The following is a 22,468-nucleotide window of genomic DNA, read 5'->3' on the forward strand; positions in this document are numbered from 1 at the left end:
CTCTTCCGTCGAGTCATCTATTGGGGGCAGCCGTGAATTTATAGTGCTCGTCTACCAAGACTCGATCCAAAATGGTAAGAGGCATCGATTTATGAATTTTACCCTATCACGTTTAAGAATGATATACCTATCAGTTCCATTCAGTTCATTCCATAAGTTATTAGTTAAGCCGTTGGACTCGGATCTTTTTTCTGTGACAGACATTTCACCATCCCCATGTAATGACGTATGCCAAGTCATGACGTAAAATAATAATGAATTAGCTCTCTCTCATGTCTGTATTCATATATAAACAATATTGTCACTCATTAATTTTAGCTAGTTTTCTTCCGGACATCTTAAATTTTATTTTTACATTTGTCCTACATGATGAACTTACTGGTATTGTTGCTGTTGTGCAACGAGTTGTCATACATGTGTTCGGTGCTGTCTTCGGTCATGTGCATGTCATAAAGCAGTATCATCTTGATCGTGTTAAAAATGGTAAAGTATAAACAATTTCATAGTGTAATCCCATTTAATGTACTGGTCACAGTATAATGTATATCTTAAGGTGTACTTTAAACTAAGCCCAGTGTCTGTAATACTTGCAATTAAGTAGGTTTTCGTTATGAAAAGTGGAATTTACAAAACTTGAAAGTATTTCAAACATATCTGTCGATGTCAAACTCTTCAATGAACCCTTCTGTAGTCCTTGCGGATAATAAAAGAACTTGCAAGCCAAGTTGACTAAGTGGTAAGAACTATATCCTCTCCAGCACGTGTTAAGAATTTGTACATTATGTATCATGTAAATTGAACATTTACTATTCATTTTAATTCCTCAATTCTGTTGTGCTAAGAAGAATCATGTTTTATGGCATCACACTTCGTCACTTCATGGTACATTTTGGTAAATTAACACAGCATGTATTTGCTTGATGATCATTCAGTAAGACAGTTGTTTTGTTTTATTGCAGGTGAACTTTACAGTAGATCAGATCCGTGAGATCATGGATCGGAAATGCAACATAAGAAACATGTCAGTAATTGCCCATGTCGACCATGGCAAATCGACACTCACCGACTCTTTGGTCAGTAAAGCTGGTATTATTGCATCTGCCAGAGCAGGAGAAACTAGGTTTACAGATACCAGAAAAGATGAACAAGAAAGATGCATTACCATTAAGTCCACGTAAGAATCTTACTCCAGATTGGCTTCATATGATTTTCATTTATTTTGACTAGGGTTACATGTTGAAATATTTTTTTTCATATTTCAGGTCTATCAGTTTTCACAATGTAGCTAGTGTTTTTTTATTTTATGTACAGGTAGGTTTCCTCTTTTTATATACATTCATAATAAGACTTCCCAGATGATTTTTTTCCTTGTTTTAAGTGGAATTCAGCTAATTGAAATCCAGATTTTTCAGTTATGATTAACTTTTTCCTTTTTATTTATATCCAATTTTACCAATTTCCATTTTGTTTGATGACCTTGTAAAATCATTTATGGTACATACATTGTGGATATAATGACAGCCATACAATTAAGGTGTTGAACTTAACAGATGAAAATTATTAAAATCTGAAAATTTCGAATTATTTTGCGGAATGAACATGATAGGATATAAAATTCAGGAGCTGCTTGCACAACTTTGTTAACTACTGTTTCAGTACTTGTGTCATAATGTTTACAGTGCCATTTCTTTGTACTATGAATTGGACAAGAAAGATTTGCAATACATCACCCAGCAGAAAGACCCTGAGAACAGGAATGATTTCTTGATAAACTTGATTGACTCACCTGGCCACGTTGACTTCTCATCAGAAGTAACAGCAGCTTTGAGAGTGACTGATGGAGCTCTTGTTGTCGTCGACTGTGTATCTGGTAGATATTTGTTAGAATTGAAATTGCAGAAGATATGAAGGCCTACAATTTATGTCATGTTTTACTTGTGAATATTTTTTTTTATCATCTAATTTTTCAGTTTTGTACAGTAAGTCAGTTCAAGCCTTATAAATGTTTTTTTTTTTAAATCTTGTAATTTCATTATTATGCAGTTATACTCCTTCATAGCATGTGGCAAATGTATTATGTGATACCTTCAGGAAAGTTGCATGTCCAACAGTTTTAAGATGATCACTTGAGAATGGATCAGTGTGTTACTGTGCAAATGCAGAAGGGGACTTAGGTTTGCACTCCGTCTGTCAGTCACACTTGGTTTTCTGAACTTTTTTTTGTAATGCCTCATCAAATTGATTTAATATTTTGTATATAGTTTTATCATGACAAGTTACGAGTTAAGTTCGAATGACATTATGGTTGAACGATTTTTATAGAAGTTATGGACATAGAAAATTTCATGAAATTTTATGTTTTCTGGATTTATTTTGTAATGCCTCATCCAGTTGATTTCATATTTGTTATATAGTCTTATCATGACAAGTTACAAGTTAAGTTCGAATGATGTTATGGTTGAATGATTTTTACAGAATTTGTGTCCCTTGGACATAGTAAATTTTATAAAATTTTGTTTTACAGATTTTTCTTTGTAATGCATCATCCAATTGATTTCATATTTGTTAGCTAGTCTTATCACGACAAGTTACAAATTAAATTTAAATATTATTGCGGCAAAATGGTTTATATGGAACTTGTGGCCCTTTGACATAGAAAATTACATAAAATTTTATGTTCCATCATTTTGATGCAAATTGCTGCTGTCATTCTAGAGTTATTTGCCCTTTAATTCATATTGACGAAGTTTTTTTCAACTTTCCAGGTGATAGAAAGAGAATGTCTTTATGCAGCTTTCTGTAATGCAAAAATGTTATCCACTGTAAAATGAAGCTCAGGTTTGATTTTGATGGAATTTGCTTTTGCTGTTCAAGAGTTATTTTCTCTTGATTGTTGCCCCGTGCAGGTCCGGGTGTTAAAAGAATAGACCTGCAGCAGCGCTAAGCTTATCGTAAAAGACGACTAAATAGTGCTCAGAACCCTAGCCAGGGGCTAGGGCACTTTGCCCACAGAGCAACTGGGATATGTGCCCCAGGTGGTGGAATCAGGAACCCCTGGCATGTTACATGCTGGGGTTGTCAGGCTATAATATGGAAAACCTGATCACAAACCATAGTGGTGCACCATGTTGGGAAAGACGCCACATTCCTCGCAAGTTAAAGATCCCTATTGTGGTATTCTCCCGGAGTAGGAACCATAGGGCTCTGCCACAGTAGGCTAAATTGCCAGACCCTACCCACCTCTCCCTCTTTCCAGTGGCAATCGAAATTTGTCGACCCCATTGTCCTTGTGTCCCATCCTTTTTCATTTCATCATCAATTTCATGTTCATCGTCTGAATATAGCTGAAATATTGCTGCTCGGACGTTAAACCCCAAAAACAAACAAACAATCTCTTGATTGTAAAAAAATAACACCATCCATTGTTAGTTCACATATATAAAAAAAATCTCATAAAGGCAACGAGTTCAAAGGCCGAAGGGGACACTGTATTGCATCAGCAATACTGTCAGAATGCTTTTTTTTTTTTTTTTTTTTAACTTTGCAGTTGTCAAGTAACATGAAGTAGAGGTTAAAAGTTGAGTTCAGATTTCAAAAATTCGAGTTGAGCCATTTTGAACATACCTTTTTCACCATTGTAGGGTATCACTTAATCTTCCATTACTGCCTTCTTTTAAATTAGGAATTTCATTTTAACTAACTGAAAATATTCCCATAGACTCTTTTATACTATTTTTCTGAGTATGCTTACATATTTATCCACTTTTTTTTTTGAACCAAAAGTGTTACATTTGCCTTGGGAAGTACTGGGCATGCCCAGAAAAATAGCAAGGAATGGTTTATTAAGCTAAATGTTAGTTTGTATGTTTTTATTCCTTTTATATGCTTAAATATTGGAAGAGCTATTGAAATATTCATACACGCAGCAACATTCTTTTGAATATCAAGATGTCAATTGATATCACGAAAGTATGCTATCTAATCCTGTGATGACAGCATAGATATTCAAATTATTTCATTTAACTTTTGTTATTTGGCCTGACCATATAGATTTTTTTTACATCAAACATTCAAACAGACAAAATTATAATTGCATTTAGCGTTATGGAAATTTTTAGGATTTTGAAGAGAGTTATCAGAATTTGCATGCGCTATAGAAAAGAAAGTGCAACGAGAAATTGACTTAATTTGTGGATTGATTTAATAGATAAAAAAAAAATTTGAATGCAATTTGAAATCTTTCTTTAAAATGACTAGTTGCCAATTGTAAAGGTTTTGAACACTTTTCTTTTGGTCAGAATTTTTCTACTATTTAAAGGTATTATCAAGTTTAGTTGTTGTGTCAGCACTTGTCTGAGGTGTTCAGGGATCAACCTCAGCAGTTGTATCCTGTTTAGACTGTGTTCGGTGACGCATTACATTAGGCATTAGGATCTGTGTATCATTTATTTATAAATTGTATAGTTATATTAACAACATTGAATGGTATAGGCAAATAGGTACCATTTATGTTTGTGAAGGAATTGAGATATTCTCAACTTTTTTTTCTTCAGGTGTTTGTGTGCAGACTGAAACTGTATTGAGACAAGCTATTGGTGAAAGAATTAAGCCTGTTCTTTTCATGAACAAGATGGACTTGGCTTTGTTGACTCTGCAGATTGACGCTGAGCCTCTTTACCAGACTTTCCAGAGAATTATCGAAAATATCAACGTCATCATTGCTACGTATGATACAGACAATAACCCAATGGGAGATTTACAGGTAAAAATGCAAATTTCAAATTGTGAAGGAAGGCCTGTTCAAATAACTTTTCTCTCACATTCTGTTCAACCATTTTATATGAATGTTAACCATGACAAAATAGATGGAAAGATTTATTTTTTTTCAAATTATGTTTTAAGTTAAGTAATATCAAAGTTAGTCTAATGTTTGGTAAAAGAAATGTGCCTGTAGTAATTGGTTCAAAGCCTGTAGTAATTGGTTCAAATTGATCACTGTTTGAATAAAAATGTCTCTAAGGTTATCTGTTTAAACCTTTTGCCATTTTTAGGTAGATCCCAAGAAAGGAACCGTAGGGTTTGGGGCAGGATTACATGGATGGGCTTTCACTTTGAAGGACTTTGCCTCTATGTATGTTAAGAAATTTGGTATTGCCGAAGACAAGTTAATGAAAAGATTGTGGGGTGATAACTTCTTTAATGCCAAGGAAAAGAAATGGGAGAAGGAAGCTGGTTCAGGAGACCGTGGCTTTGTCAAATTCTGTCTTGGTCCAATTTACCAAGTTTTTGATACCTGCATGAAAAAACCCAAAGAAGAGGCTTTAGCTTTGGCAGAGAAAATGGGTGTGAAATTGACAGCTGAAGAGAAAGATAACCAAGAAAAGGCTTTGTTGAAGGTAAAGAGAACCTGTTCAAGATTTAGGTTTTATCTTGAATAATGTGTTGGTATTGGCAATCAAAGGCATTTAAGGCTCTTAACAACATGTGCTGTGACAATGTCAAAGGTTTTGTTACATCAACTTCCCTTTCACTGCCTCTACAAGATGATCTTTTAAATGCCTGGCCTTTCGGCAGACTATAATGGTGTATTGTTATTATACAGCTGCTAAAATTTGTTACCTAATGGTTTGGTGCTGTCATTGTCTTCCATAAACACTTTGTTTTTGTTCGATAATTTGAGTATTGATTGATCTTTGTAGCAAGATTCAAGTTTCAGAGCTGTATCAAGCTTTCTTTGAGTCGATACTTGCCTCATCTAGTTAGTGTTCTACCTCGTCAGTTATATCAAGTTAAGCTCTATTAAGCATTTTATTCTTGGAAGGAGGCTTCCTTTTGTTTTGGTTATTTTTCTTATCAAAGGTTTTCTTGCAACTTAGTTGCATAAGTGTTCAATTTTATGTTTAGATTATAATGAGAAAATGGCTGCCAGCTGGAGATGCATTGTTGCAAATGATAGTCATCCACTTGCCATCACCTGTTACAGCTCAAAGATACAGATGTGAAATGTTGTACGAAGGACCACAAGATGATGCATGTGCTACAGGTATGGTAACATATTTTGTGTTTGGTTTTTCTGTTACGAAGTTAACTACTTGAATTGTTTCCATTTACAGCACATTAGAATAAAATATGTTTTACTTTGGGAACTAAAACTGTGGAATAGTATTGCTGAACACTAAACCAAATTGATTTGATTTGATAAGATTTGTGCTGAAGGTTACTTCCATGAATCTCGTGGGACAAGTGGGAAAAATTAACAATTATCAGCTGATAATGTAAGAGGTATCTCCTTTGAAAATATAAATTTCTTCAAGTTTGGTAAGTTCTCTGGCTGATTCAGGGGAGAGACATAGTACACTGTTCGTATAGATCATTTTGACCATCTTATCCAGTTTGTATGTTTCTATTGTTTCAGTTCTGCTTGACCCCTTCCTCTTATTTAATGAGAATTAGACTGAAAACGGAATGTAAAACACGAAATACTTTCATCTATTTTTTAGTCAGCTTTCACTTGATTTGACGTTTCTGTTTTTTTTTGCATTAGGTCTTTATTTTTAGTAATCTATAAATCATGTTTCAATGTTTTCTTGTAGCTATCAAGAACTGTGATCCTAAAGGAGAATTAATGATGTATATCTCCAAAATGGTACCAACATCTGACAAGGGTAGATTCTTTGCTTTTGGACGTGTGTTTGCTGGTACAGTTGGAACTGGAATGAAGTGCAGAATCATGGGTCCAAACTTTACACCAGGCAAGAAGGAGGATCTGTATGAAAAGAACATTCAGAGGTACACTTAGTATTCCATTGTGTTACTTATGAACTACAAAGATACAATACAGATTTGTAAACCAGCCTTTTCAGGTCACCTGGTTCCCAGTGAGCTTTTGCCATCAATTTGCATGTATAGTCCATTAACTTTTCACATTTTGCTCAACTTCATGACCTCAATGCCCTCTACAAACAATTAATTTTTTGTGTGGCTTGGGTGGCTGTGGTCACTTGTAGTTGCCATTGAAATTTAAAGGGAAGCTCATTTTGGATGGCAGGAATGGCATCAGTGTAGTAAATTCCATCAACTTTTTGTTTTTTCAATGATGAAATGATACGATCAAATGATCTCAATTTCTCCGTATAAGTGATTAAGAGCCTTTAGAGCTTTGAAATCTGTAAAAACTTATTGAAATATGATTATCTGACCAGTGATTGAATTGAAGGAGAAATACTTGCTAAATACAAGTTGAAATTCAATTTTGCTAGTAGAAATTATTTCCACTTGCTAACATTTGCATGTGGAATTCTATATGTCTTTTAGGTAAAGTCCAGAAATAATCAAAAAAAGTTTAAATTTTAGCAAGTGTAAATTTTCAGTACTTGCTGAATTTAGCTAGTGGAAAACATTCTTAAATTCAATCCCTGATCTGACTGTTTAATATCATTTCAGAACCATTCTTATGATGGGAAGATACACAGAACCCATTGAAGATGTTCCATGTGGTAATATATGTGGTCTTGTTGGAGTAGATCAATACTTAGTGAAGACCGGTACAATCTCCACCTACAAAGAAGCTCACAACTTCAGAACAATGAAATTCAGTGTCAGCCCTGTTGTCAGAGTAGCTGTAGAATGTAAAAACCCATCTGAATTGCCAAAACTGGTAGAAGGATTGAAACGTCTTGCAAAATCAGATCCTATGGTACAGGTAAGAGTCAATTCATTCAGTGAAGGCTTTTATGGTATTCAGCTGAATCAGTCCCTACACTACGCCTAACGACCATTTTGACGATTCCCTTTACCCACAGTGGGCGTGGGCAATGGTGGACAATTTGTGTCCACCCTTGGACACATTCCCACTGGCCCACGCATTCTGGTGGTCAGTTTTAAATCTTGTTTCATTATAACAGGAATCGGAGTTAAAAACTCATTCTTACGTAATAATTATTACGGTCCTGTTGTATTATAAGAAGCGTATCTAATTGTATTAACTATCGGTAACAATATTTCACAGGTGTCAATAGAGCTTCTTTATAATTGACAGTCATCAATTACCTGTGGGCAGGATTAAAGCAGAGAAGCATGAGCTTTTGCCATCAAATGGAATAAATACAGGAAATCGTGGTAACCTTTGATAGGTACCATTTGATCTCTTTAATTGACAGTTAATCAGTCAACGGTAGCGGCAGGTTTAATACAGTGCAGCGCTATCTCTTGTCAAAAAATAAATTGTGTTATAGAAGAATTTTTTCATTTAATGTTAATCAAGTGTTACTTGTTGGATAAGAATATTTTCAGAAATACCTAACAAGATATACGATGAGTGCAACCTTCATGAAATTCGAAAATAAAATGGAAATGACTGTGGGCTGGTGTTACGAATTTTAAATATGTTAATATTTGAACAATACTCTCTACTATGATTAATTTAATATGTAGGTTACAGACCACCAATTCAACCAATGAGCATTTGGAACGTACGCAAAAATAGTCCTACGCAGAAATTACCCCTGTTCCTCATAGTGCTGTGAAAAAAGTTCTCATCTTATTTAAAAAATTTAAACAGTTTCTGAAAGGAAAAACATTTCTGTACATTTTATAGGTGCATTTTGCTTCTTGTGATGTGAAGCCTAATCTCCATAATGATTTTTAAATATACCCCTATCTTGTGAAAACACTGGGATTTCCCATGCTATTTATAGACCCTTCACTTCCGGTGACCAGTACTGCACTGCAAGTCTGCTAACCCCACATGCCATTCTGAGGATTGTGAGCTGACATATGTAGAATCATGCTGATATATAGTCATCTGCAGGTTAAAGTTAAGGTAAAGTCCAGAGAAGCCATTGAATATTGTGAAATTAGCATAGAAGCCTATGGGAAGTGGAATTAGTGGTTTTTAGCCTATGTATCCATTTCGATAACTACAGGTGAAAGGCAAAATAATGCAAAAATACGAAATTTTCAAACTCAATTTTGTCCCGTTTTAGTATTGAAATATATTGGAGATTTTCAGAAAAAAGGCCTACTTAGTCGGCACACCAGTGTAAAGATACCAGTTAGTTTAATTTATTCTGTATATAGTTAGTCGTAAAATTCATACTAGAAGAATTTATTTTTTTTATCAGATTTTATATATCTGGGGATTCTAACACTATTTTATACGGGATTTTTGATGGCGAAATTTTGATTTAAAAATATGATTTTGGATGTCCCTAATACGCTTCTGTAATCATAAAACACCCCGTGCAGGTCCGGTTTTTAAAAGAATATGCCTGCAGCAGCGCTAAGCTTGTCGTAAAAGGAGACTAAATAGTGCTGAGAACCCTAGCCGGCGTCTAGGGCTCTCTGCCCACAGAGCAACTGGGACGTGTGCCTCAGGTGGTGGAATGGGGTACCCCTGGCATGTTACATGCTGGTTGTCAGGCTATAATGCGGAAAACCTGACCGCAAACCATAGTGGTGCACCGTGTTGGGAAAGATGCCACGTTCCTCGCATGTTCAAGAACCCTACTGTGGTATTCTCCCAGAGTAGGAACATAGGGCTCCGCCACAGGAGGCTAAATTGCCCGACCCTACCCACCTATCCCTATTTCCAGTGGCAATCATAATTTGTCGACCCCATTATCCTTGTGTCCCATCCCTTTTTCATTTCATCATCATTTCATGTTCATTTTATCATCAATTTCATGTTCATCGTCTGAATATAGCTGAAATATTGCTGCTCGGACTTTAAACCCCAACAAACAAACAGTAATCAAAAAACATTAAATTCAGTTTCATTTTATTCTTTAATCTAAATATTATTAAACGATTCCCTCTCGTTAATTAGCAGTTAATCCACCACTTCCTGTATATTGGCTGAGTGTGACAAGCTCAGGTATTAAGTAGTGACATTACACTGATAATACTGATTTGACTAATTACATTAACATTGTAAACACATGAATTAATTTTATTTCTAGGTGGCTACGATATGAAAATCACAAATACTTTACAAGATTATTATGTTAAGAAAAAGAAAAAAATACTTGTTTTGAGCATGATTTTACAAGAACACTGAACATTTAATTATGGAAATAAAAATACGATTGCCCTTGTGTCATTCACCTATTTGTATATTCATAAACTAACAATGGACATTTTGAAAATGAAAGTAATAATGTTTTTGGAATAAAGTTTCAGAAGATTCTAAAAAATTACGAGATTTCAAAATAAAACACTTTAAAAGAAATCCATTTTCGGGAATTACATGTAAATTAATTTTAATTAAAAAGTCTGACTCGTAAAATGAAAAGTTTTGATTTAACGTCAACGGTATGAAAAATTTAAGTAAGCATAATTTCACATTCCTTTTTGTCTCTTAAAGTTACATGTTTTTTGAATGACGGTATCGAATTTTAGATACTTTCAAATATTGTTACTCTTCTTATTATCTATGCAAGTAAGGCAGGTAGTTCGTCGATCGATAATTCTAGCAGTGTCAATGAAATGTCAATTTACCTCATACGATGCTCAAAACACAGGGACACACCTTTTGATAAAACGTGAAACACATTGATTAGTCGACAATATTACCAAGGCGTTTAGAAATTGACACACTCAAAGCATTCTAATAGTTATTGGTTTAAAATACTTTGTTCTTTTTTTAGAATTACTACGCAAGAAACCCGTCAGTAAAATGAGTAGTTTGCAAGTACTGAATTTTCTTGAACATGTTAATTTACAACTGGTGTGCTACTGTTATTATATAATAACGGAACTAATTGTAGTCAAAACTGTTGAACTAAGTGAAGAAAAAAAAAGAAACGGAAGAAATATGTCATTCAATTGTCTATGGTGCGCTAAATCTAAAAGAACTAACTGCATATTCAACTTAAGAGGAGAAATTTTCACCCATCACTATAGTTGGCTAACGTGTGCCTTGATAATACGCTGTTAAATCCGTTACCATTTGAAAACTCATGAAGTACGCGGTTCAATAATTCTGGATCATATATTATCTTCCAATGATGCTTCCCGCTCTCAGATTTAGTTGAAATGACACGATATCGGAATGGTTATTTATAGACTGTAAGTTAAAGTTCATGTGTCTGTGTTAAATAGTTTGTCAGTAAAATAAGGAGTTCGCAAATACTCTATTTTCTTGAACATTGTAATTTACAATTAACAATCTGGTGACAGATCAGGTGTATAATATTATTACATGATACATGTAGCAACTGGAAATGATAAAATTAAGGCCTTATGAATTTCTTTAAAAATTATATCAACTTTCGTTTCTGATTAATCCAGGTTTACATTTTGATGTTACTAAATAAAGGTAGACTTAAGTACGATGTAGGCTGTAAGAAATAGACAAAAAAAAATTTTAAAAAAAAGAGTTTAAAGCATTAAATTCATATAAAAACCTAATTATATCAATTCCTAAGTAAACACCTGGTGGTGTCACGATTTTGGCTTTAGGCCAGTAATATGTGAAAGAAAATTGATTCTCACAGTCAAGGTAATGATTGACACATTGTTCTTTTATTTGTCAACCATTTGAACATTGTAATAAAATTGCCAATCATGGATTAAATCCAATCAACAGGTTATCACGCATCCACTTGATACCGTGGGCATTAAGGGTGGGCAAAGCGTGGACAACTTGATTTGTCCACCGTGGGCGAGTGGCATCGTCAAAATGGTCGTTAGCTGTAGTGTGACAATCTTGAATGAAGTTTTGTGTCAAATAACAATAACACATAGTTCATCCAAAAAAATTTTTCTAAGAATTGCCTTAGGTGACAGTCCATATAGAAACCAAGCAGATCCCATGATAGTCATAAGGCAACAAAGTTTTATCCCACTAATATTAAACATACTCCAGTGTCAGAAAGAACAAGTATTGGGATGACTTTTAGGCCAATATTTTGTCCTTAGGATTTTGATATCTGGTTCTGGGGTATATCATGTTAGGTTAGTGTGTTGCTTTCCAATTTTATTACCTTTGACATTGACTTCTTGTTTGAATGTGAAATATAGAAAAAAATAATGATTTTTTTGTAATTGGGTGTATCTATGAAAAATGGAGGGGGAGACATCAGTTTTAGTGTGCTTAAATAGTTCCTACTGGTTGTTTTCTTTTTTATCATTGCAGTAAAGAACAAACCAACATAAATTTCTAAGAAAGCTCAAGTTTTGTGACTTCTAATGGATAAAAAGTCTTTGAAAACTAAATTAGGCATATTCCACCCTCTTACCTTTTCACTTTGCTTAGGCCAATATATATATACATGTTTCCCTAACATATCAATTGCTTGCTATCAACAAAATGCCTGTACCATTGTAATTTGAGCTGGACAAGATATATCTTATTAACATATGATCATTTTATGCAGAATGTATTTATCACCACATATGAGTACATTAGACTAACTTTGTTTAATATGACATTAATGAAAATAAATTTGCAACTTTACCTTGCAAATCATTTTATTTAATACTTCTTTGATTTTTTGGTTACAAACAGTTTAATATCAAACTTTAATGGTTTTATTTTCCTATTTTTAGTGTATCATTGAAGAAACTGGAGAACACATCATTGCTGGTGCTGGTGAATTGCATTTGGAAATTTGTTTGAAAGACTTGGAAGAAGATCATGCTTGTATTCCCCTTAAAAAATCTGACCCAGTTGTATCTTACAGAGAAACAGTTTCAGAAGAATCAAGTCAAACATGTCTTTCTAAATCACCAAACAAACATAACAGACTTTTCTTGAAAGCTGCTCCTTTACCTGAAGGCTGTCCTGAAGCTATTGACAATGTATGTGTTGTGTTGAAATTTAAAAGTTTCCAAAATTTATTTGGAAGATATTGTAATAATGTATCTTGCTGTATGAACATTAATGATAATTTATTTTTTGTTGGTTTCTTTTTGTCGAATTTGATAAATATCAGAAGAAAAAATAAATGAAAAAAAATTTTTTTTAATCAATTTGTTAATTAACAGTTTATTAAACCTCTTTTGGACTATTATATTCCTTTGTTTGGGTGTATTAAACACACAGATTTGTTATGTTTATAGGGTGATGTAGCTCCACGTCAAGAAGTTAAAGAGAGAGGCCGATACTTGGCTGACAAATTTGATTTTGATGTAGGAGAAGCAAGAAAGATCTGGTGTTTTGGTCCTGAAGGAACTGGTCCAAATCTTTTGATTGATGTTACTAAAGGAGTACAATACCTCAATGAAATAAAAGACAGTGTGGTTGCTGGATTCCAGTGGGCAACAAAAGAGGTATTCTTACTATATCTTGTTCACATTTCAATTCCTTTAAAGGGGAAATAAGTTCTAGAGAAATGTGTATGTAGCTGTCGACAATTCTTTTTTAATGAACATCAACAATTCGTAGTATTAAATAAAGTATGCATGTTTGTAAGCCTTGATGAAGTTCAATCCTACTGTAGAAATTGTATTAACTAGGAGAAAAAGAGTGATCATACTTAATGCACACGTCAGAGTTTTAACCAGAGGAATGATATTCATGTGATATGTCGCTATGTTGCTAGTCTTAAACCTTATGTTGTGTATCCATTTAAACTATGTTTCGGTTGTTTAGTTCTTGCTTAAAGCAAATAAATTTCATCATAACATCAGCATTCCAATATTGAATGAGTGAATTAAGAACAATGTTGAAATTCTTAACTCTAAATTTTAGGGTGTACTTTGCGAGGAAAATGTACGTGGTGTACGTTACAACATTCATGATGTAACCCTTCACGCTGATGCCATCCACAGAGGTGGTGGACAGATCATCCCAACAACAAGAAGAGTATTGTATGCCTGCCAGTTGACAGCCAAACCAAGACTGATGGAACCTGTTTTCCTTGTTGAAATTCAGGTATGATCCTACTATTTCTAGGGTCTTTCAACAAGTTCTTTGTGTGTCCATTTTAACAAAACTCTGTAATGTAACATGACTTGAATTTTGTTGGGTTTGTTTATTATGCCCCACACAACGAAGTTGCGAAGAGTGTAATGTTTTTGACCTGTCAGTCCATCTTCAGTTTTCCAGACTTGCAGATATTGACATGATTTTTGGTTTATAAGTTCACCATGATAAGTTACAAGTCAAGTTTCCGTTTTCTTTAGCTCCAATGATTTTTACCAAAATTACGGCCTTGAACTTAGCGAAATTCACAGAAATAAAAGTTTTCCTGACTTTTTTTTCTAAACACTTGCAGATTAAGACATGATTTTTGGTATATAAATTCACCATGATAAGTTACACAAATGTATAGGTCAAGTGTACGTTTTGTTCCGCTACAATGATATTTAATTTCGATTAACTAAAACTCAAAGAAATCAGTCTGGAGTTTTAAACTACCATTCTGAGTAACAGAATTTAGTTAAAAGATAAAGGTCTTAAGCCTAAAAAAACACTTTTTTTATTTTTTACCGGGGTCCTACATGTATTTCTCTTACCAAAAAAATTTACTTTAGTGTCCAGCATGGGCACATGTGGAGTATGTGAGCACGCTCACTAAGTTTCTTTAATTAAATTAATTATTACTGTAATTGTATGACATTAATTAGTTTTATTTCTTAAAATTTAGTGTCCAGAAGTTGCCGTTGGTGGTATTTATAGTTGTCTGAATAAGAGACGTGGACAGGTCTTTGATAACCAGCAGATTGGAAACACACCTCAGTTTGTCGTCAAGGCCTATTTGCCTGTCAATGAATCATTTGGTAAATATGTGTGCTTTTGAAAAGAAAAGAAAGGAAATAAAGTGCATTACAAATCCTCACTATTAACAATAATTATACATGTTTGACTGTTTTGAATTTATAATACTTAGGGGCTGCAAAAAGTTTGTTTGCAACTGTTCTGTTCTAACCTATGAGAGTGTTTGAAGGAGAAAATGAGCTATTTAACATGTACATGTGATGAACTCTGAATTATTTAGACTTCTTGAAGAGAAAGTTTGTGAACGAGTTAATTAAAATTGTGATTGATTTGGGAGGATACAATTCATGGGTATGTCTTCAGAAAAAACACTGATACTAGACTGTGTTGTAATATTTAGGCTAATGGAAAGAAGAAAGTTTTAACTTGACTAATTTTCATTACAGGTTTCACTGGAGATTTGAGGTCATCCACAGGTGGCCAGGCCTTCCCACAATGTGTATTCGACCATTGGTCCATCCTCCCAGGAGACCCATGGGAAACCTCCTCTAAACCAGGAGAAGTCGTTACTACTACCAGAAAACGCAAAGGACTTAAAGAAGGAATCCCAGCCTTAGACAATTACCTTGACAAAATGTAAAAATCCTTGCAGACATCTTAGTTCATTTGAAAGTGCTTCAGATTTTATCATGATGACAACAAGAAACTCTTATTTATTTATAATTGTATTTTTAAAAATGCTGCTTTCGAAGTTTATATTTCAATTCAATACTGGTAGATGATCCAAATTCTGTGAGAAGCAGTTGAATGGCCTAAATAAAGAACGAAGAAGGTGTACATATAATTTGTTCAGGTTTTTTGTTGTATGCCTATCTTGGGAATAACAAATTTAAGAATATGATTGTCCATCGACACATTGAAAGAATTTCCAATCTTTCGTTTTATAAAATTTGTATGAAACTTCAATAGGCATCCAATACTGTTAGTACTATTAACAGATTTATGGTGTGTAAATAACTTAACGTGTATTGTACCCAATGCATCAAAGCTGCAGAGGGTATGAATTTTTTTTTTTTTTTTTTTTTTCTTCGTGAGAGCCATTGACCAATTTTAACTGACTTGTCAGAATTGTATGGAATAGTCTATTCAATCCATCAAGTAATGGTTAAGGTGGCTACCAAAGATATGGTTAATTTTCAGAGATCAACACCTGAAACCTCTGATTTTAATGTTTTCTTACTTGGGAAGTTTATAAGGCCACACATTGTTGATGTTAGATGATTATGTGGTGCTAGTCTTGATGTCCTGTTGAGACATTTGCTGACTGTTTTTTGTTTTCTCTCTCTCTCTCTCTCTGGGTAGAAACTGTACAAATACATTTTTCAGTTCATGGTTGCAAAATTACTTTCAAAAGTAGAAATTTGTTGTGTATCTTTTTTCTGTAACATTGAATTGTACAAAATTCAACTTCTTCAAAAAATATCTACTCATTATGTCATTTATACATAAAAATATGACATAACTTCATGATTAGTCATGTGAAAGAGGATGACTGTTTTATAGGAAGAGAACAGAGTTGTCATTGGTTTATTTCATATCTTATATTTGTTATAAATTCTTGGAGGAAATTGATTTATTTCTCAATTTTCTTGAAGTTCTCAGATTACAGGTAATTGCGAATTTTTTCTGATTTTTTGGGGGGATGCATGCCCCCCAAACCCCCTGGCTGGTTCAGACGGCTTTGCAGCACTCAAATTGTAAGGTGAATAAACTAAAAAATATGGTCAATCTTGTTCTAGAGATGAGCCCCTAACTAGCATTTACCAAATCTATGGACCATAGGTTTGATAATGGTGAATATAAATCCCCTTAAAATTGTATTGGGGACCATGCCACCAAAGGAAGACCTGATTAATTTTTGAGGTTGTTAACTAATCAATTGGAAGACCTTCATTAATAAATGCATACAACTTCAGGTACCAGTATCGTATTGCATATCCCTGAGCCGGTGTACGTCAAAACATGGATGCTATAAAAATATAGTGCATTTTCTTTTTGCCTCTCTACAAACTGATATTTTGTCAAAAGATACGAACAATGACTTATAAAATAGAGCAAACATCACACTGTAAGATGAAGAACTTTTTTAAAAGAAAATCTAACATAATATAAAAATGTTCCACTGAAAAGGTTGGTTTGGTGAGTGCAAAACGAAAGTGAAAGTAGGGAAAATGGCTATTTATAGTTTGAGACTACTTTTCTGTCCGATCTTCGTGGACTCACCCTATTTTCTTTGCGGGAAATTTTTTCACATGTCCTTAGAAATGTTACATAAGTGAAAGTTTTATTGAATCAATTTACATATTTTTTTAAAAATCCTAAAAATATGCACTTCACTGTAGAAGTCTATGGGAAAATTAATACGATACTGAGACCTTTATATGGCATTACACAACCACCAAAAACAAAGGTATATTTTTACCAAATAGACATGCAATCTGTACTCTGCTTCACTAAAAAAAAGTTTCGCTATCTAACTAGAAAGGCAGAGTAGTTGTACACCAGCAAATAAAGTATGGGGATGTATAGGTTCAACCCTGTCTGTCCAAAACTTTTGACATAATCAACTTTCAGCATTGCTATGAAACTTTGTGGGATGTAATATAACCAAATGGATACAGGTATTTGTTAGGACAAAAAACGTAGAGTTCTTTAGCAGAACGTCATCTCGTGCATTGCCCACTTTTCCTCAATGATTTGCAGGAATGTTGTGAAACAAAATAAGATGTTCATCACTACATTAGGATGTCAGGAATTATGTTTGGGCAAATTGTAGAAATGACGGCTGTTTTAACTCGATATATTTGCTGAAAAATTGGTCTTGGTCCGTATCAACAACTTAAAGGATTAGTATGAAACTTGAATGGGGATGTTGGATAACCATATTGGGATGGGCATAGTGTCATGAATTTATGTTAAAATTTCCAGTCATAATTTGGCATTGTTTTATCAACAACAAATAGTACTGATAGTGGTTTTAAGTTGGGTGTTCTAGGAATGGCAGCGAAAGTGCTTAGTCTGTTCTTATAGTAGTATACCGTAAGGTTTCCATATTGGCTACGCCTCCCGTCTAATATAGTATCCTCTGACCAATCTGGAAAACCTTAGACGATTATACTTTTTTTGACTAACTAGAACTGTACGTGTACCGCGCATTTGCCTAGGCTAATATGGATTTTAATTAGGCTAGTATGGCGTATTGGCGGTTATGATCATAATTATTTAGGTTAATATTCGGAAGTTGGTCGATAAAACATTAATAGACCCAATATGAATCGTGTGTCCACATCGGTCCCCAAATGCACAGGCTGCGGATAGAAGAGTCCCGTTAGGGGCAATGTCTGGTTTCAACTGGGACAAAAACTGGAGTATAAGTATATAAGGAGTAATTCTCGCCAAACGATTTTTTGTCCTCTCCTGTGAAACAACACGCCCAAAATCACTTAACAGATAGCTGATATTTTTCTCTCTGAAATGAGCCATCATAATCAACGATTTTCATTGAGGACTAAAATTTTGGTGAGCAGATTGGCTAGAATTGCTTTTAAATGAGATCTATCATCTTACCAGTAGATCTCGAAATTGTACCCCATATTAAGGAAGGCTGGGATTTAGGGGAATGTGCCTGGAACCATTAAAGAATTTGAAGCTGAGAACAAGCATTTTCCTTGTATATTGGTGATATGAACGGGGCGTCCAATATATTTTTAGAATGTAAGACCAGAACTATAAATGGCTAAAACCATTCTAACGGAAGTGACGAGATTTGTCCATGGAAGACGATTTCGGAGGTAGAGGACAGGACACACAATGTGACGAGCTTCGTCCATCATAGGCATAGCCTAAAAACATATTAACTTGAATATAAGCAGAAAAATGAATTGTACCAAGATATGCCACACTCTCAGATTTTGGAGGAAGTATTTAGGAATTAGGTGCCACTCGGATTATAGTCAATGACTAAGCGTGTAGGGGCATTACGCTATGAAAATTGCCTAAAAAGTATCAACTTGGTTGTAATAACATGGAAAGCTTCGGAGAATATATGATTATAAGTAAAAGTGATCTCTTTTCAACACTTAGATTAATTCTCAGTTGTATTTTAGGCCAATCAGAGCCTTTATCGCCCTGCTCAAGCTAGAATTTACTTCTACTTTTGCGGTCGTATCGCCTTACGAAGCTTTTTTTTATTTGTGTCCATATAAACAAAACTGTTTTTGGACTATAACTAACGTTACTTACAAGCTCCCATCCGATTTAATCTTATTTTACAATTTAAAGATACGGGAATTGAGGAATTGGTCGTTTTCTGACTATTGAGTTCACAATGATAAACTTTATTCTCTTAAACCAAATAGGTACAGAGAAACAAAAACAGTTAATATAATAATACAATATTACACGAATGTACTGCACAGAGGTAACTTGTATAAAACAATGGTGTTCAAAAACATATTATGATAATTATAACAATAGCAGCGGTTACCCTGGATATTCTATCTTATTGTTAATCACTCGTATAAATTTGCTAAGATTATTAAGATCTGATAAATTTCTGTTGTTCATTAACTCATTAAATTTCAAAATGTTCGGGCGGAAATAAAATTTTGATTTTAAATAAAGTTTTCTCTCCTCATTAAGAGATCTACATGTAAAAATATAGTGATATTCATCACCTATTTCTTGAGAGTTTCATATATTGCATTTTCTGTTTTCTCTAGAAATGTGGCGCCATCTGCCAAATTCTACAGGCAGCTTATGGTTTGTGGTTTGGAATCTAAACAGAGCGATACAATTTCTATCACTTAAAATCTTTAAATAATTCTCAAACTCGAAACTATTTTTATAAAGTCTATAATTCAGAGCTTTCGGCGACTCCTGAATGTCAGATTGCCAATGTTGTTTAAATTGATCTATAAGTGTTAGTTTTAATGAGTTAACTATCCAGGATATACTAGTAAAATATTGGTTATTCCATACATTTGATTTACCACAATTATCTAAGATAGATTTTACATAATTAAGCCATATATAATTATTATTGAAATTCTTATGACAAAGTCTATGTAAAATGAAAGGTAGTTTATTTTCCTTCCCTGTAATAAGTTTTGCCCAATATTTGACAACTCTTAGTTTTATGCAAATATCAAGCGGATATCTTCCTTGCTCCCCATAAATCATGAAATCTGGCGTCGATTTCTTAGAATTTAGCAGAAGTTTACAAAATTTAAGGTGAACTATATCACGGAATTATCCCCCCCCCCCACACACACACACCTCACACCCATAGAGTAATATGGGTTTCTCGAACATATCTAGCTGAGATTCAATAGATAAGTTACGTAATCTCCCTTTACGAAGAATGTCATACATTACACGGGTGGCCTTCTCTGCATTATATTTTTTTTTGCTTTGAGAAAGCTACTAGATTTAGAGAAGAAATGCCTAAGTATGTGAAGTCCTAAACTAATTCTATTTCTTGATCTTCATAATAAAATTTCATATCGTTTTGCCACCTGCCCTTTGAAAATACAATAACTTTGCTTTTGTCTATATTAACTTTTAGTTACCAAATATTACAATATTTATGCGATGCATGAAGTTGATTTTGTAAGTCTTTTTCTGATTCTGACAAAATAGCAGTGTCATCTGTATACAATATGAGGAAAAATTTTACATAATTATCATTTTCTGTTTCTATTTCATCTGATAATGTTTTTACTATACATAAAATCATCCAAGTCATTTACATATAATGAAAATAGTGCAAGGGACAAGTTTTCTCCTTGTCGAACACCTATATCACAGGGGAAATAATCTGCATGTTCTCTACCATTAAAATACGAGATTTTACATTTCTATACATGTTAACAATAACATTAAACATTTTACCATTAATTGATGTGTATAGCAGTTTTGTCCATAAACCAGGACGCCAAGCCGTGCCAAAGGCCTTGGCAAAATAAATAAAGGCACAGTAGAGTTTTTTTCTTTTTTGTCGAAACAATTCATTCAATAAATGTAAAGTAAAAATGCTGTCAGTAGTTGAATAACCATGTCTGAAGCCAAATTGGTTCTTATTAAGTTCACGAACATTTAGAAAAAAGTATATTTCTAGTGATGCAAATGTAATAAGCTTCCATTCAATAGTTAGAAAGACGTGTGTCCGGTTTATATAATTCGACCCTAAATATGAATTTTGTCAAATGTCTATGGATGTTGCTTAATACATGTGTTTAGTAAATTTGCAAATCTGTGCTTTTTGCCTTCAAAACCTTATTTGCCGTTATTGATTAAATCCATGCATGAAATCGGGACAATAGTGCTAAATGTGTAAGAGTAAACAAGAGAATCAAGATTTTAGCGGCAAAATATATCATAATTCAAGGATAAAGACTAGACAGGGAAAACTGATACATAACAGCAGCCCCGCCGCACTGTCAAGCAAGGGAAAATTAATTTCTTATTGAGGAATCAGTGGCGGATCCAGAGGGGTGCAGGGGATTGGCACCCCATTTTTTATTGAAAAATAATGTTATTTTCATGTGTAAAATTGACCCAAAAAATGGCAAATAATGTTCTAGCACCCTCCCCCTTTTTTAGGAACCCCGGCTGGCAGCCCTCCTCTTCAAAGTGTCCGGATCCGCGCGAGGGAACAGCAAGATGTATCTAATGTAATGTAATTTTGTTTTGTTTTGTTTTTATTTTGATAAACTGTACAAAAATTACTAAATCATGCCTACAATAATCGTGAAGGAGACGGTTACGGTTTTTTTTTAAATCGTGAACCATTTACTTGCTTTAGTTAGCAATTACAAAAGATGCATTAGCTTCTGTTTTATTAAGTTTAAACAAACATATTTTATTATCAAAACAGCGACAGTTGGATCAAGCACAAGGAAAAAGACCTGAAACCTAGTTTTAATGTAGAGCTATTCATAAAAATGTGAAATTCCCATATTTCGTGGTTCGTGACCTTTGACCTTGAACTTTGAACACAAGGTAAAATTAATGATTTTTGCATACCAATTTTTGTCTCGGCTGTAACCGTTTTGCTTATGCTTTTGATATTGGCCATGAGGATAGATCACCTAAAGACGACGTGTCGCGTATCATGGTTGAAGATCTGCTACTTTGACCTCAATGTAGTACTAATGATTTTTGCATGGCAGATTCGTGTCTTTTTGTATAGGCTTTTGATATTTGGCATGGGGTAGAGCAGCTCAAGACTAAATGACGTTGAACTTTGACCCCAATGTCAAATTAACATTTTTTTGTTCTGTTGTGCATGGCTGCTGTACAGGAATTTACCTCAGCGGGGCCAACAGCGACGGATTTAATCTCAATGATGTCCAGTTTATTGTTTTTGTTTTCTATCCAACCGCGTAAAATTACTTCGCTATACACATGGATTTGTGCAATTATTTTGATATTAGCGGTTATTGGTTTTATGGCATACATGAACACTTGACAAAAACAAACATTTTATCAAATAAGAGCAAGCCTACATAAATCCATATTTCTAGAAGTGGTGACTGAATTCAAAATTTATGTAACTACATGTATGTGCATGAGTTTGTATTATTTTAAGGCAATTGAAAGATATTTGGATCGTGTTAAAATTTGAAATTCAAAACTGTAAAAAAAAAAGTTTTTTTTCTGGTTTCTGGACAACAGCCTTCTGAATTACCATAAGGTTCCATACTACTAATGGGGGGAGGGGATGATATTGATAATGGGGGTTAT

At 34.0% G+C, this 22,468-nt stretch overlaps 1 protein-coding gene across 1 annotated transcript; it reads left to right on the plus strand.

The window, feature by feature from the left end:
* On the plus strand, nucleotides 1–15,506 carry LOC148621929 (eukaryotic translation elongation factor 2-like). The gene is made up of 13 exons (XM_088576802.1): nucleotides 1–74; nucleotides 960–1,174; nucleotides 1,680–1,870; nucleotides 4,554–4,762; nucleotides 5,052–5,396; nucleotides 5,905–6,043; nucleotides 6,594–6,789; nucleotides 7,444–7,702; nucleotides 12,550–12,801; nucleotides 13,063–13,272; nucleotides 13,694–13,876; nucleotides 14,592–14,724; nucleotides 15,109–15,506. Exons 1-13 carry the CDS (start codon nucleotides 72–74, stop codon nucleotides 15,300–15,302), a joined length of 2,529 nt encoding a protein of 842 aa, XP_088432928.1. The 5' UTR covers nucleotides 1–71; the 3' UTR covers nucleotides 15,303–15,506.
* The last annotated feature ends 6,962 nt before the right edge of the window (nucleotides 15,507–22,468 follow it).

This window comes from Perna viridis, chromosome 3 (genome assembly GCF_037379345.1).
Source record: "Perna viridis isolate PV_CMFRI_1.1 ecotype Kerala chromosome 3, ASM3737934v1, whole genome shotgun sequence".
Taxonomy (NCBI): Eukaryota; Metazoa; Mollusca; class Bivalvia; order Mytilida; family Mytilidae; genus Perna; species Perna viridis.